This window comes from Vigna unguiculata, chromosome 11 (genome assembly GCF_004118075.2).
Source record: "Vigna unguiculata cultivar IT97K-499-35 chromosome 11, ASM411807v1, whole genome shotgun sequence".
Classification (NCBI taxonomy): domain Eukaryota; kingdom Viridiplantae; phylum Streptophyta; class Magnoliopsida; order Fabales; family Fabaceae; genus Vigna; species Vigna unguiculata.
The window spans coordinates 33,834,181-33,846,604 of NC_040289.1; the positions used below are offsets into that span (position 1 = coordinate 33,834,181).

The following is a 12,424-nucleotide window of genomic DNA, read 5'->3' on the forward strand; positions in this document are numbered from 1 at the left end:
TGCCATTATATAGGATTTTACATAAAGGTTGTTATTATGTATAATTTTTTTTTAATTTTATGTTGTTAATAATAATTATTTTAAATTTTATTTATTTTATAAATTAAAGTAATTATTTTATTATATTACTTTCTTAATAAATACTTTTTTAAATTTAAATAATTATTTATAATGAAAATTTATTTAATAATAAAAAATATACAAGTTATTTACTTTTATAACTTATTGCTAAAAAAAAAAAGACAATAATGTTTTTCACTAGTAAAATTAAAAAAAAAAAAATTAAAAATCGTGTTTTCATTCAGCGACTTTGAAGCTTCCATCGGCTAGCCCGTAGAATTTTAAGAAATATTTTATGTAGTCTATGAAAATATAACTTCTCTTATGTTTTAATTCTTTTGTAGCCCAATGCAATTAGATTTAATAATTTCGAAAATATTCATCTACTCTTTTTGAAAATCTTATTTTGTATGATTCTGTTACAGGGATTGTGCAATTGCCATGGAGCTCTCAGAAGAATGGAAATCATTCTTCCCAGTGGGTTCCTCTACAGTAGCTCCTCTTCTTCTCTCCAATTCCCCTTCTCTCCCTTTGGGTCCTCTTCTCTTCAACCCTAACCCTAATTCTCTCTCCCTTCTCTTCTCTTCCACCTCTCTGCTACCCTCTCTTCACTACGCTCCCTACCTCTTACCTTCACGATTCCTTCTCTCTTCCCACCCTTCTTCCATTCTCCCATCCACCGCTTCCTCCATCGCCTCCCTCTTCTCCTCCACCCACCAAAACGACGCTGCTTCCCCCTTCCTCCGCAACCGCCTCCACCTCCTCACCTACCCACGCCGCCCTTACGCCCTCATTTTATTCCCCGCCGGCGACAACGACCACAAGCTCGCATTTTTCACGCTCCGCTTCGAGGACTCGCGCTTCCATACTCAGCTCGATACTAACGGCGACGTTTTTTATGCGTCTACCGGCTCCTCGCACCGTATCTTGAACATTTCTGTTAACCCTGTTTCTGATGATGACGAGGTTGATGGAGCTATCGGGTATTTGCTGGCTACTACTCTGTATTCCGTTCATTGGTTCGCTGCGAGGCACAATCAAATTTTGGATAGACCTGGCGTGGTTTGTTTGGGTGATAAGATGTTTAAGACTTGCCCTGTGGCGCATGCTTGTTGGAGTCCTCATATATTGGAGGAGAGTTTGGTTTTGTTGGAGAGTGGCCATTTGTTTTTGTTTGATTTGGAGTGTTGTGGCTCCGGTGCTGGTTTCAAGGGGACTAGGTTGAAGGTGCCCTGGGATGATTCTTCGGATAGTAAGGTGTGGCTGAGTTGTGAGTTTAGTTGGCACCCCAGGATTTTGGTTGTGGCGCGTTCCGATGCTGTTTTCTTGGTTGATTTGAGGCTGAAAGAATGTAGTGTGAGTTGTTTGATGAAGATCGAGACGCTTCGAATGTATGCTCCGGATGAGAATGAGCGGTTTCTTGCGATGTCAAGGGCTGCTCCGGACAATTTTTACTTTGCTGTGGCTTCTACTAGTGTTTTGCTTCTATGTGATGTGAGGAAGCCTTTGGTGCCGGTTTTGCAATGGGTGCATGGGATTGAAGAGCCTAGCTACATGTCTGTATTAAGGTTGTCTGATTTGAGGTCTCATTCGAAGGAGGATGCTTTTGAGGTGGCTTCTGAATCTGGGTTTTGTATTATGTTGGGATCTATTTGGAATTGTGAGTTCAATATCTTCTGCTATGGGTCTATATTACCATTTCGCAAAGGATCTGTTACTTCAAAGATTAACCCAGCCATTTGTGCTTGGGAGCTTCCACTTGAGATCAATTTGTCTGGTCATGAGTGTCATTGTGGAAGTTGTCTCTTAAGGAAAGAGTTCTCGAAGGATGCGCTTCCTGAGTGGATTGATTGGCAGCAAAAGAAAGAGATAGTTTTGGGATTTGGCATTTTAAGCAATAAACTTGCTGCATTACTCGCTGAACCTGATGAAAATGGGGGTTTTACACTGATAAGGCTTACTTCATCGGGAAAGTTTGAATTGCAGAGATATCATGCCTCTTGGGCTCCGGCGAGAAACTTAGAAGATTGCCCCGATCAAGTATTGTGTTTGAATAGACACTTACTGTATCACATGAGTGATGAGGATTACAAATTTCCAAAAAATTATAACTACTTAAAATTGGATTACCTTTACTCATATGCAAGTGGTGGACTCACTCGATTCCTGGTTAGAAAACTAAAAAAACACTGTATGGATGCTCATGACAAAGAACCTTTTAGCGCAGAAGTGCATGAGTTATTGTGTGAGAAATTAAATGCTTGTGGGTTTGGTCAATTAAGATCCTGTCCTGAAGTTACTTCTGTTTTTAATGATGTCAAGCTACCAGAAAGCTTACATGAGGTTGCTTGGAGAAGATTGTGGGCTGACTTACCTATGGAACTGTTGCAGTTGGCGTTTTTGAGTCGTGCTGAATGCCATAAAGTTGTTGGAAACCTGGATCACATTAGGGTGGCATTGGAATCTTTAGCTGTTCCCGAACTTCCTCAATTGCCTCCATTCTTTTTAAGGAAATCATCACCGCACGGCAATAATGACATTGTGGGTCCAGTTATTCCCTTTCCTGTTCTCCTTGTGCTTAATAAATCTCGCAATGGGGGCTTAAACTTGGAAGAAGGCGAATTTTCAGTAGAAACAGAGCTTAGCCTCAAATACAAAGAAGTTATGCAGGTGGCTGGCGAGATTGCTGTGTCAGCTTATGGGCCTACGCACCTTGATGATCATGCAGTCTCCCTTGCTGAGGATGGAGACGAAACCTGGGCTGGACATTCGAAACCAAAGTCTTTTTTGTTATACCGTCCAGTTTCATTCAACTCGTCTGCAGCCGACCATGTAAATGAAAAGTCTGTTTATAGTGACACAAATTATGATACATTCATTTCTCATATCCCAGAGAAGAAGTCCACTGAGCAGACTGAATCTGTTGGCCAAGAGATATTTGATGATCTTTCCCCCGTTGAATTGAGATTTGATGCTCCTGCGAAGAAGCTCGAACCTCTAGGTTTAAAGGCATATGATCTATTGAAGAGGCAGATGTCTAAATGGCAACAAAGTTTTGATTCGTATAAGGAATTTTGTATTCAATCTAGATTTGAAAAGAATAGTTAACGGGTGATCCCTCCTTTATTCATCCTCTTCCCCTTAAAACGTGGATATCTTAGAAGCAAATGGATCCCCTCCTCCTCCTATATGTTGCTTTTGGTTGATTCTTGGAGACAGGTATAGTCGGTGTAATTTTTATGTAAGTAATTGACAATTAAAGATGGTAGAATTGAGAAGCTGCTCTTGTTGAAAAGAGGCTCTTATCAATTTGAAGAGGAAGTAGGCAGCTAGTTCTCAAAAACTCTAATCTATTTGGACAATTTTATACTGCTTCCTCCCATCATTCTTAGTCCGTATAGGGGAAGATGATCTTCTTTTTTTGCTGGTTTACTTAATGAACCTAAAAAGAGTTTATCCTCTACTTCCCCTCAAGATGATTCAGGAATTGACAGAAGTACAGTCTATCAATTATTGATTGCTCATACAAGAATGATATTTTGTCCAAGCAACATCGGTACAGATTTTAAAGGCTGTCTGTGTGAATCTGATATCTACTCTGTGATACAAGGCAAAATGTGTGAATCTGATATCTACTCTGTGATAGAAGGCAAAATGTACGAAGTATTACCATTGGCATGTTCAAGTATCTTCTGGTATATAGGAGAGACGCATTGGAAGACTTGCTTGTTTGTAGACCTGATCAAGGGCAGCAACTTGATTTGCTCCATGGTGTTTTTGATAAATTATTGACTTGAAGTTTATTAATGGTACCAAAGTTTCGAGGAGTAAGAATCAAAGACATAGATTGTTGTCAAAAGAAAGAGATGGGAAGGAAATATCTAGAAACTTCAAAATTGGATTTAAGACTCTGGGTGCAGGCAATTTGGCAAAGGTATGCACTGGGAGTAAGCGGCATCTTTCTCACTAAGTAAACCTTCTTTCACCTGAGAGCCAAAATGGAAGCTTTCTACCACTGAAGGTCTGTATTGAATGTGGAAAAAGCTCAAATACTGCAAACATGAAGTTGATACAGTACACAATATTCTTGATGAATGGTTTAATTAGAGAAACCAGAGTTGTCCGGGAAAAATTGAAAATGGACCTGATGCATCAGAGTCAAAACCTTATTTTCAACTTTTGATTAATGGTGGCAAGTTCTACGGCTGTCACTGTGAGCTGTTTGTTGAACCTTTAAGAGTGGGTGAATGCTGTTTCATGAGATTTTGAAGTTTCCTAGATGATTATTGGTTTTCCACCAAAAAACAGAAAGAAGTTCTTAAAATATTTGGTTGCCACAAATCTTTCTCGGAATAGCATGTAAGAATTATCTCCTTATCTCTTGATATTATTGCTAGTTTATGACCATGGCATTTATTCTGCATTATTGACGATGAGTTGTTGCATAAAAAGCCTTAAGAACTTGCAGTCACTCTGGTGCTATTTTTTAAAGGTGTTTAGTGTTGCAGCACACATCTGAGCTTTGCTTTTATTTTTTTTTAAATTTGGTGGTCATGCCACTTTTTTGGTGTGTGGGTGTATCTCTTCCCCCATTTCATGTTTTTGAATGTAGTTTGTCTGCTTTGTATCCGATTTCAGGATCATCAAAGCAAGAAAGCAACGATGTACCCATCTTTCAAGATAACAACGAATCCTTTTCTAAAAGTTGTCATAAGGGAGAAAGAAATAAGCAATTTCCAGTGCTTTATGCATCTAAACACCTTTTTAGGACGTGGATACAGTATCTTCCCTAATGTCTATCTAGTCTTTCCATGAGTCCTTGCTGATTATAAGAGTGGAAATCTTGTTTTGGCCAACCCAAAAACATTTCACAGGCTTGATAAACCAGTGGACTGCCAGACTCCAGAGGGTGAAGATCAGTTTAGAAAATGGTTGGTCTCTTTCAGTGCTGTATGGTTTTGTTTTATGTTGCAACTTTTCTTTCATTATATATGATGTGTTGTTTTCTATCATGCATTACCTGGGGATTTTGTGCTGAATGTTTTACTGGTTTTCATGTGTTAAACCTATATTCAACATTCATTGATGTGAGTTTACATCATGAAGCAAACAATCAAATTTAGATCCATTAGAAAAGAACTAGAAATATTGGTTTCTGCAAGAGTTGTAAGCTCTTTGGAGACATAAATTTATACACTTATCTTGAACTAAGATGTTATAAGAATTAAATCATAAAAAACTGAGAAACTTGACCGTGAACCTGATGATAGAAGCTAGTTTCTTTTCCTTACGATGCACATTAACTCTATCAGTCTTTGTTAGATAGAGCCAGGATGATCTGGAGGTCCCAAAGTTTCAGTATGGATCTAATTATTCTAATTCTGGAATTGACCTATTCTATCTTCTCCTCCTGCCCCCATTTAGTATGGAGAACAAAAAGCATCAGAGTGCCTAGTTTGATATACCGATAGTTTTTTTCAATAGCATGAGGGATTCTTGGCCCTGTGTTGCTGGGAAGGGAAACACCTCTTATGTGAAGGAATTGATTTCATAATTTTATACACTCCCGAGTTCTTGGAGAATCTATCCACTCTTGAATTGGTAGAGAAAACAGTCTGGCAAAAAGGCTATCCTGTTGAAAATGCATCCTTTTCTATTTTAAATTCTAAGAGCCAAATATGCTGGTGAGGTCACTAGTAAATTTAATTATTATGATGTTTCTTCAGGCTGGGGATGTTGCCCTCCCTCCATGGGCCACAGGTAGCCCTCGAGAGTTCATCGGTAAGCAGCATTGGGAAGCTCTTGAACCAGGCTTTCTCAGAAAATTTGTATCACTGGATAGACCTTATTTTTGGATATAAGCGAAGAGTGAAGAAAGGTATCTTGTTTTGATATATATACTTGCCCCTTCGTGATTATTTGGATGTTCAAATTTCTTAATTAGATTATTACAGGTTAGATTTTTTATTTTTTATTTCATTTTGATGGTCGAAGGTTTAGCCCTACAATCTAATATCACTGTCTTTAATTGTATACACTTTTCAAGCATATATTTATATGGAAATGTCTGACCTGGTTTGTCGTTGAACATGGCCATTATAGACTCCCGTGATAAATGATTTCTAGCATTTAATTTTGTGCAATCCTATGCATTGCGACTTGATTTTACAACCATAATTTTGTGGTGATCACCATCTTTTGTTACTTGTAGATACATTAAAACCCTTGGCAGAATCTTCTTTCAGCGCACATGTAAATTTACATTGAGGTAATCAAATTCAGTACGAGCTAATGCTACATTATTTGTAACTGTAAATGAAAGTGATGCACCTCTTTTGGGTATATACACTTTATCAGAAGTTACCATTAAGTTTAACTACTTGCAACACACTCCATCTTGATTACTTGAGTTGTACTTGCTAAATATTCAAATATCGATTTTATATTTAGATATTCAACTTCTTACACTTTAGTATATTAATAATTTTAAGTATGAAAAACTATAGTCTATAGTTAAGATATTAATAATTCCTTGATGATCTAACTATACAGGATTTTATCCCTATTAATATAATCTGCAACTAAGATGATGATCACACACTAACACTAATAATGTATTAAGGTAGTTTGGACACTTGGCCTATTAAGATAAAAGCTTATTAAGAGACTATAAATATGATGACAAATCCTTCATTAATTACACATTTATTTTTAATTCTCAATTCTAACAAACTTGAGCATCAAGTGTCTCTAAGTATTTTCATATGCATACCCACCCATGGAACAAAAGTTAGAACACATTTGGAACAAAGGAAAATATTCTACTACATAGAACATATAAATAAGAAAATGTTGACCTTGTAAAATCATCCCCATCTTTGTTAAAACAAGTGTAAGCTAGGATTTAATAGATTGAAAATCAATCTATGCTGTAAAAGAAAAATTAAATACTCCACAATATACATGTGGTCAATAATTGTTTGGCAGAAACCACTCAAAAACTGTTCATGTTTTTTGTCACTATTTCTATTTCAATGGTAAATTGGAATATATATAAAGTGTAAAGAAAAAAAACAAAAATGAGTAATTGGCAATTGTACTCCAATTCTTCTCCCACCCCAATCACAAACCTTCCGGAGAGTGTTTTCCGTAAAACTGGAGGACATTTGGTTTTCAGAAAAAAAATTCCAGGAATTGTTTTTTGTGTTTCGGAAAATAAATTCCGGAATTGATGGGGTGCTGGAATAAAATGTGGGGTGGAGGAAATAATTGACTGAGTGATTTGCATCTCAATTTTCATCTCACTAAGAAAAAGAAGCGTAGAAACACTGTAGGAGTAATTTGAACTTCCACGTTTACAAATGAAGTTTAAGCCCAACACTTCACCTAGCTCATTAATATCTAAGATTGTTCCATTCCCACTACTAAATTAACACAAGGATTACGAAAGGAAATTAACAAAGTAGATATAGGTCGACAGACCCATTTATAATGAAATTTCTTGGTTAGTTTCAAGTGTATTTATATATTTTGACTGATCAGAAAAATAGCGAGTTCATATTCTCTCTTAAATTTTTTGTATTATATTTTTATCGTGTTTTCAAAATATATTGATACATTAGCTTTTTTAATATATTTTAAAATAAAAAATTTAATTTAAATCTATGTATTTTAAAAACACAATAAAAACAATGTAAAAACACATTGAAAATCTAAATTCAAAAATAACTAATGAAACTAAATAGTTAATCAATTATTTACATAAAAAACTTCATAAAGACTTAAAAATAAAGTATTATATATATATATATATAATTTATTTTCTTCTTTTAAGAATATTCTTATTGGTAGCATGCCATAATTCATAATATGTCCTCAAAAGTCATTGCAGAACTAATTTCCACCAAATTCAACATTTTCCATATAGACGAAAGTCAATGCATCTTAGTGTGTATGTTCATTACCAATTAAACATATCACCAATGAGCTGCAAGAAAAGAGATTATTAACAGATTTTTGTTATCTTGAGTCCAAATATTAGAAGAAACACTAGGTGGGGAAATGATGGCGAGATTGAACAAGCTTGAAGGTCTCATTTTTTAATGTGAAACCTTCCAACTATGATTTACTTCACTGGTTGGCCTTCAGCACCACCGATACCTACCCCACTCTCAAGGGTAATAATCAATTATCTTATTCCAAGCTATTATTTTCAATGGTAGAAACTTTTCCATTATTTTCTTTTTATACATATTATCATACTTGTCATAGATTCATGGTAGGAGTTGAAAGTTCTACGTGTAAAAATGAAAAAGATAACTAGTATATAAATAGAAGGATCTATAAATTTATTGTCTTAAGATTTTAGATCAAAAGTGATGTCTTAATCTCTCATATAAACTTATTTACGATTCACTAGTATTAGAGTCGATAATTCATTATGGTACTAAACAAACCTCACATATATTATCTATTTATTTCTGTACTATTTAGCTTCATATACAAGATTTTATGTACTTCATCTTATTGGTTTGAAATTAACATATGTTAATCTTTAACAATAATTCAGTTGATATACACAATTATTACCAAATACTCTAAATAAGCACTCATGCTAGGCATTATTGTCATAATATGAAGATTTTACTAAATAAAAAAAAACAGAAAAATGTGGGGAAATCACACTAAACCCATGACAAAAATACATTGCACACATAAGAAAAATACCTATTATACAAAAACTAACCAAAGTTCAATAATTAAATTCTTCATCATATTAATAGATACAATCCTCTAAAACTCATTCATACTTTTTAGAATTAAAATCTTTCCTCTCATCAAGCATATTAGTTAATTTAGAGATTATTTTCAATTCTTATATAAAACGAGCTTTCTTAGATGTCAAAATATTAGAAACTACAACATAACTACAATGAGATTAATCTAAATATTGTAAATCCTATAAACTATTAATAATGAGAATAACATCTTCCAAAAAAGGCATATTAACCTATGAATCTAAATCTATTGACACATAATCCCGGTAGAAACATCTAGATTCTTAATCATATAAGATCCATGCACAACACAAACATTACTATCCTGGCAATATCTCCTAAAGGGTCCACCTAGGAACCACATGATCCACCCACAAGGCTCCACCATGTTGAATTCTCATATATTTCATACTAAAAGTAAGCACAATTGAAACACAATTCTAATAATTCGAGTCATGGTTTTTGAATAATTAAGACTTAGTTTGTAGTGTTTAAATCTAGTTTCATGCACTCTTTTACCTCAAACACCATTAAGTTTTACACTTTATGACATTCTTCACCTTTTTATTTTTTTTCTTAAAGTTTAATTAGTAATTTGGTTATAATATTAGTCGAGTTGATTTAATATGATCTCCTGGTTTCCGTTCTTTAATTTAGTCTCCATTTTATTTAAAATATTCAATGTGGTCCCTTTCTTAGATGTGTGTTAACACAATTTAAAAAATAACTGCATATTACCTTTACCAGACAAACAAATATTAAGGAATCACATTGTATTAGTTGTATTAATCCAATAAATGTTGTAACCAAGATACTAATCAAGTTCTATTTTTACAAATCCACAATTTTTTGAGCACATTTATTTTACTTCTAACTAATTTCCTTTCAATTATTTAAAAGTTTTATATTGTCTAAATATAAAACAAGATTATAATATATAAATGAGAAACGTAACTCATCTTATAAGTGTAACTCACTTATTAAGATGATATTACGTTACTCATTGTCGAACTCTTATTGATCTGTCAAGAATTCAATTTGAATGATTGGTAAGTTAGAGTTATTGTGTTATTTGAGAAGGTTAGGCTTAAGGACATAAATTTTTAGGAGAAAACAATGAACAAAATTAGAAATGGGGAAGGAAGAAGAAGGAGCATGTGTGAAGAATTTTTGCCTAGTGCGAAAGTAACATCCACCAAATAACATCCAATATGCAAAACCAGCAAAGTAACATGTAAAGCATAAATGAAACGTACTCTGTGTTGGAAAGAAACTATTATGTAAATGAAAAAAGAAAGGAAATAAATTTGAAAAATGACTGACACTGTTACTGAATAGTAGTAATACTGAACACATCTTTGCACTTTATTTTGAACAAAGTGGAAAGGAAAAGGCAAAATAGTAGCCAGAAAGGCAATCAAATCCTTTCATTCCTTTCACCAGTTAAAGAGAGATGCAGGTTATATCTTCAAACCAGAACAAAATTTGTATATGTATTACATTTTTATGAAAAATTATGCAGCAAAAAAAGAAAGATAGAAAGAGAAGGAATAAACACGTGAAATAAAATTATCAATGTGATCAAATAAAGATACAAAATTTTAAAATAATATTGTTAAATGTATCATAAAAATATTGTTAAAAATAGTATATCACAATTGTTACCTTCTCCAAACTCATTTTTTTCATTTTTTTTACAATTATCAATAATTTTCTGTTTTTTTACATATTTGTCATTTTCTCTGGTTTTCTTAAAGAAATTACTTAACATCATTTTTTTTTATATTACTAGTTATCTCATTTGCAAGTCTCAGTTATTCAAAATTGAAGTCAAGTAAATTTCACATAGACAATTTTTATACCGCTTAAAAACAAACAAAACCATAAAAATACAAATAATTTGCACATAATACTTCAAATATGGAAAATCTAAGGCATATAACAAACAAAAATCTAATCAAAAGGAAAACTTTAGCCACAAAAAACAAGAGTTGCACACATAAAATCCCTTTGTAAATTCTATGAAGTTAACACTATTAAATATGTTTGTATTTTTTTAAATTTTGATATATTTTGATTCTTGTATTTAAAAATCAATGAACATAGTCTTTCTAATCTAACAATATTAAATTTTTTAAGTATTAAACAAATATCTCTGACTGGTATTTAAACTGAAATGAACTAAATGATATAAAAAACTTAAATATCAATCTAGAACTTACATATAAAATAAATATAACGCAATTAAGTTAAAAAGATTATATTGATCTAATTTCAAATATTTGAGACGTATCATATCAAAATTTGGAACATACATAAATTTTCAACATTGCTTTAAAAATTAAGTAATAAAAATATATAAAACTTGAAAGATGAAATATGATAAAGGATAAATGTGTTATTTGAAACGGAAGTCTATCCATTTCTCACCCACTTTGCATCTCTTTTGAAACGCATGCATTGAGAAAGTAGGTGATGATGATGATTTGGTTGAGAGGGTGAAGTGGAACTTTGGAGGGACCAAGAGTCATAAACACATGCCAAGGCATCTCATGACACAGGAATAGACCATCATGCAAAATCAAAGGTTCCACCACCTCAGTAAAGACAAACCCAACATTTAAAATGTTGGAGCTTCCTTCCTTTGAATCATTTTCGCATGAAAGTGACCCGACCAAACCAAACCAAACCCAACCCTCTTTTCCCTCTAAACTAATCCATTCATGCTTCAATCCTCTGCAAATTCTTCTACCCACACTTTTAAGGTTTCAAGTAAACTACTATCACAACCAAATGCTAAGAAAGATCCACATCGTACCTTGTTGTGTAACATCTATCTTCCCCTTTATTTATTACTTGAACGGTTATCATCAAAATAAAGTTTTCATCTTTCCACCAAAGATTACATTACAGTGAGGAACAGAATCGTAAAGAGCAAGGAGAGAAGACTGGTCAAAATATGGTTCATTCCATTTCCACTCACAAGACTCTTTTAACTTTGGTTACCATAAAAGGCTTGGCAATTCAACCATGATAATCAAAGTCTTCAATTATTACCCCTTTAGCTGAATTTCGTTTTTGTCCAAGTCATAAACCAGAAAACCCCGTTTGGCCACTCTCTTTTTTTATCCCTCATACCAGAAAAGAATAAAACTTGTAAATAAATTGGACATTTTTTTCTAATCTCTTTTTTTCATGCTCATGTTCAGTTGAAGACCAATTCAACATTAGAAAACAATCACCTCCAAACGGGTCAGAAACCACATTATTTTACAAATTACAATTACTAACTATCTGAGATAATAAGTTGCAGTTGTTAATCTGATAATTTCCATAGAAATTTTGAGTTCAAAGTTTATGGATTCTGAATTACATCACAAATATATCAATGGTTTATGAGAGTTGACAGTTTCACACCAAACTCAACTAGAATCAAAATTGCAAATTCTTCTCGTATGACTAAAACTTCTGAAACTGAAAATTATTGTGTTTCTCTTAAAAAAAATGGGTATGTTTCCTTTCGAGAGGAAGGGAAAGAAAAGAAGAGTTAAAGGCAAGGAAGAGAAACTAAGAGATGAGAAAAAAGG

The 12,424-nt window shown here is 33.4% G+C and overlaps 1 protein-coding gene across 3 annotated transcripts; it reads left to right on the forward strand.

Moving 5' to 3' along the window:
* Positions 1-415: 415 nt before the first annotated feature.
* LOC114169280 lies at positions 416-6,513 on the forward strand. Of its 3 annotated transcripts, XM_028054353.1 has the most exons (4): positions 416-4,419; positions 4,699-4,991; positions 5,787-5,938; positions 6,272-6,513. In XM_028054353.1, exon 1 carries the CDS (start codon positions 502-504, stop codon positions 3,166-3,168), a length of 2,667 nt encoding a protein of 888 aa, XP_027910154.1. In that variant the 5' UTR covers positions 416-501; the 3' UTR covers positions 3,169-4,419; positions 4,699-4,991; positions 5,787-5,938; positions 6,272-6,513. The 3 variants fall into 3 exon arrangements, with proteins under 3 accessions (XP_027910154.1, XP_027910155.1, XP_027910156.1); XM_028054354.1 differs by lacking the exon at positions 5,787-5,938; XM_028054355.1 differs by lacking the exon at positions 4,699-4,991.
* Positions 6,514-12,424: the final 5,911 nt, after the last annotated feature.

Bases quoted from the DNA above. Each gene is read 5' to 3' on its own strand.
- LOC114169280 (XM_028054353.1), top strand. From the start codon at position 502: ATGGAGCTCTCAGAAGAATGGAAATCATTCTTCCCAGTGGGTTCCTCT.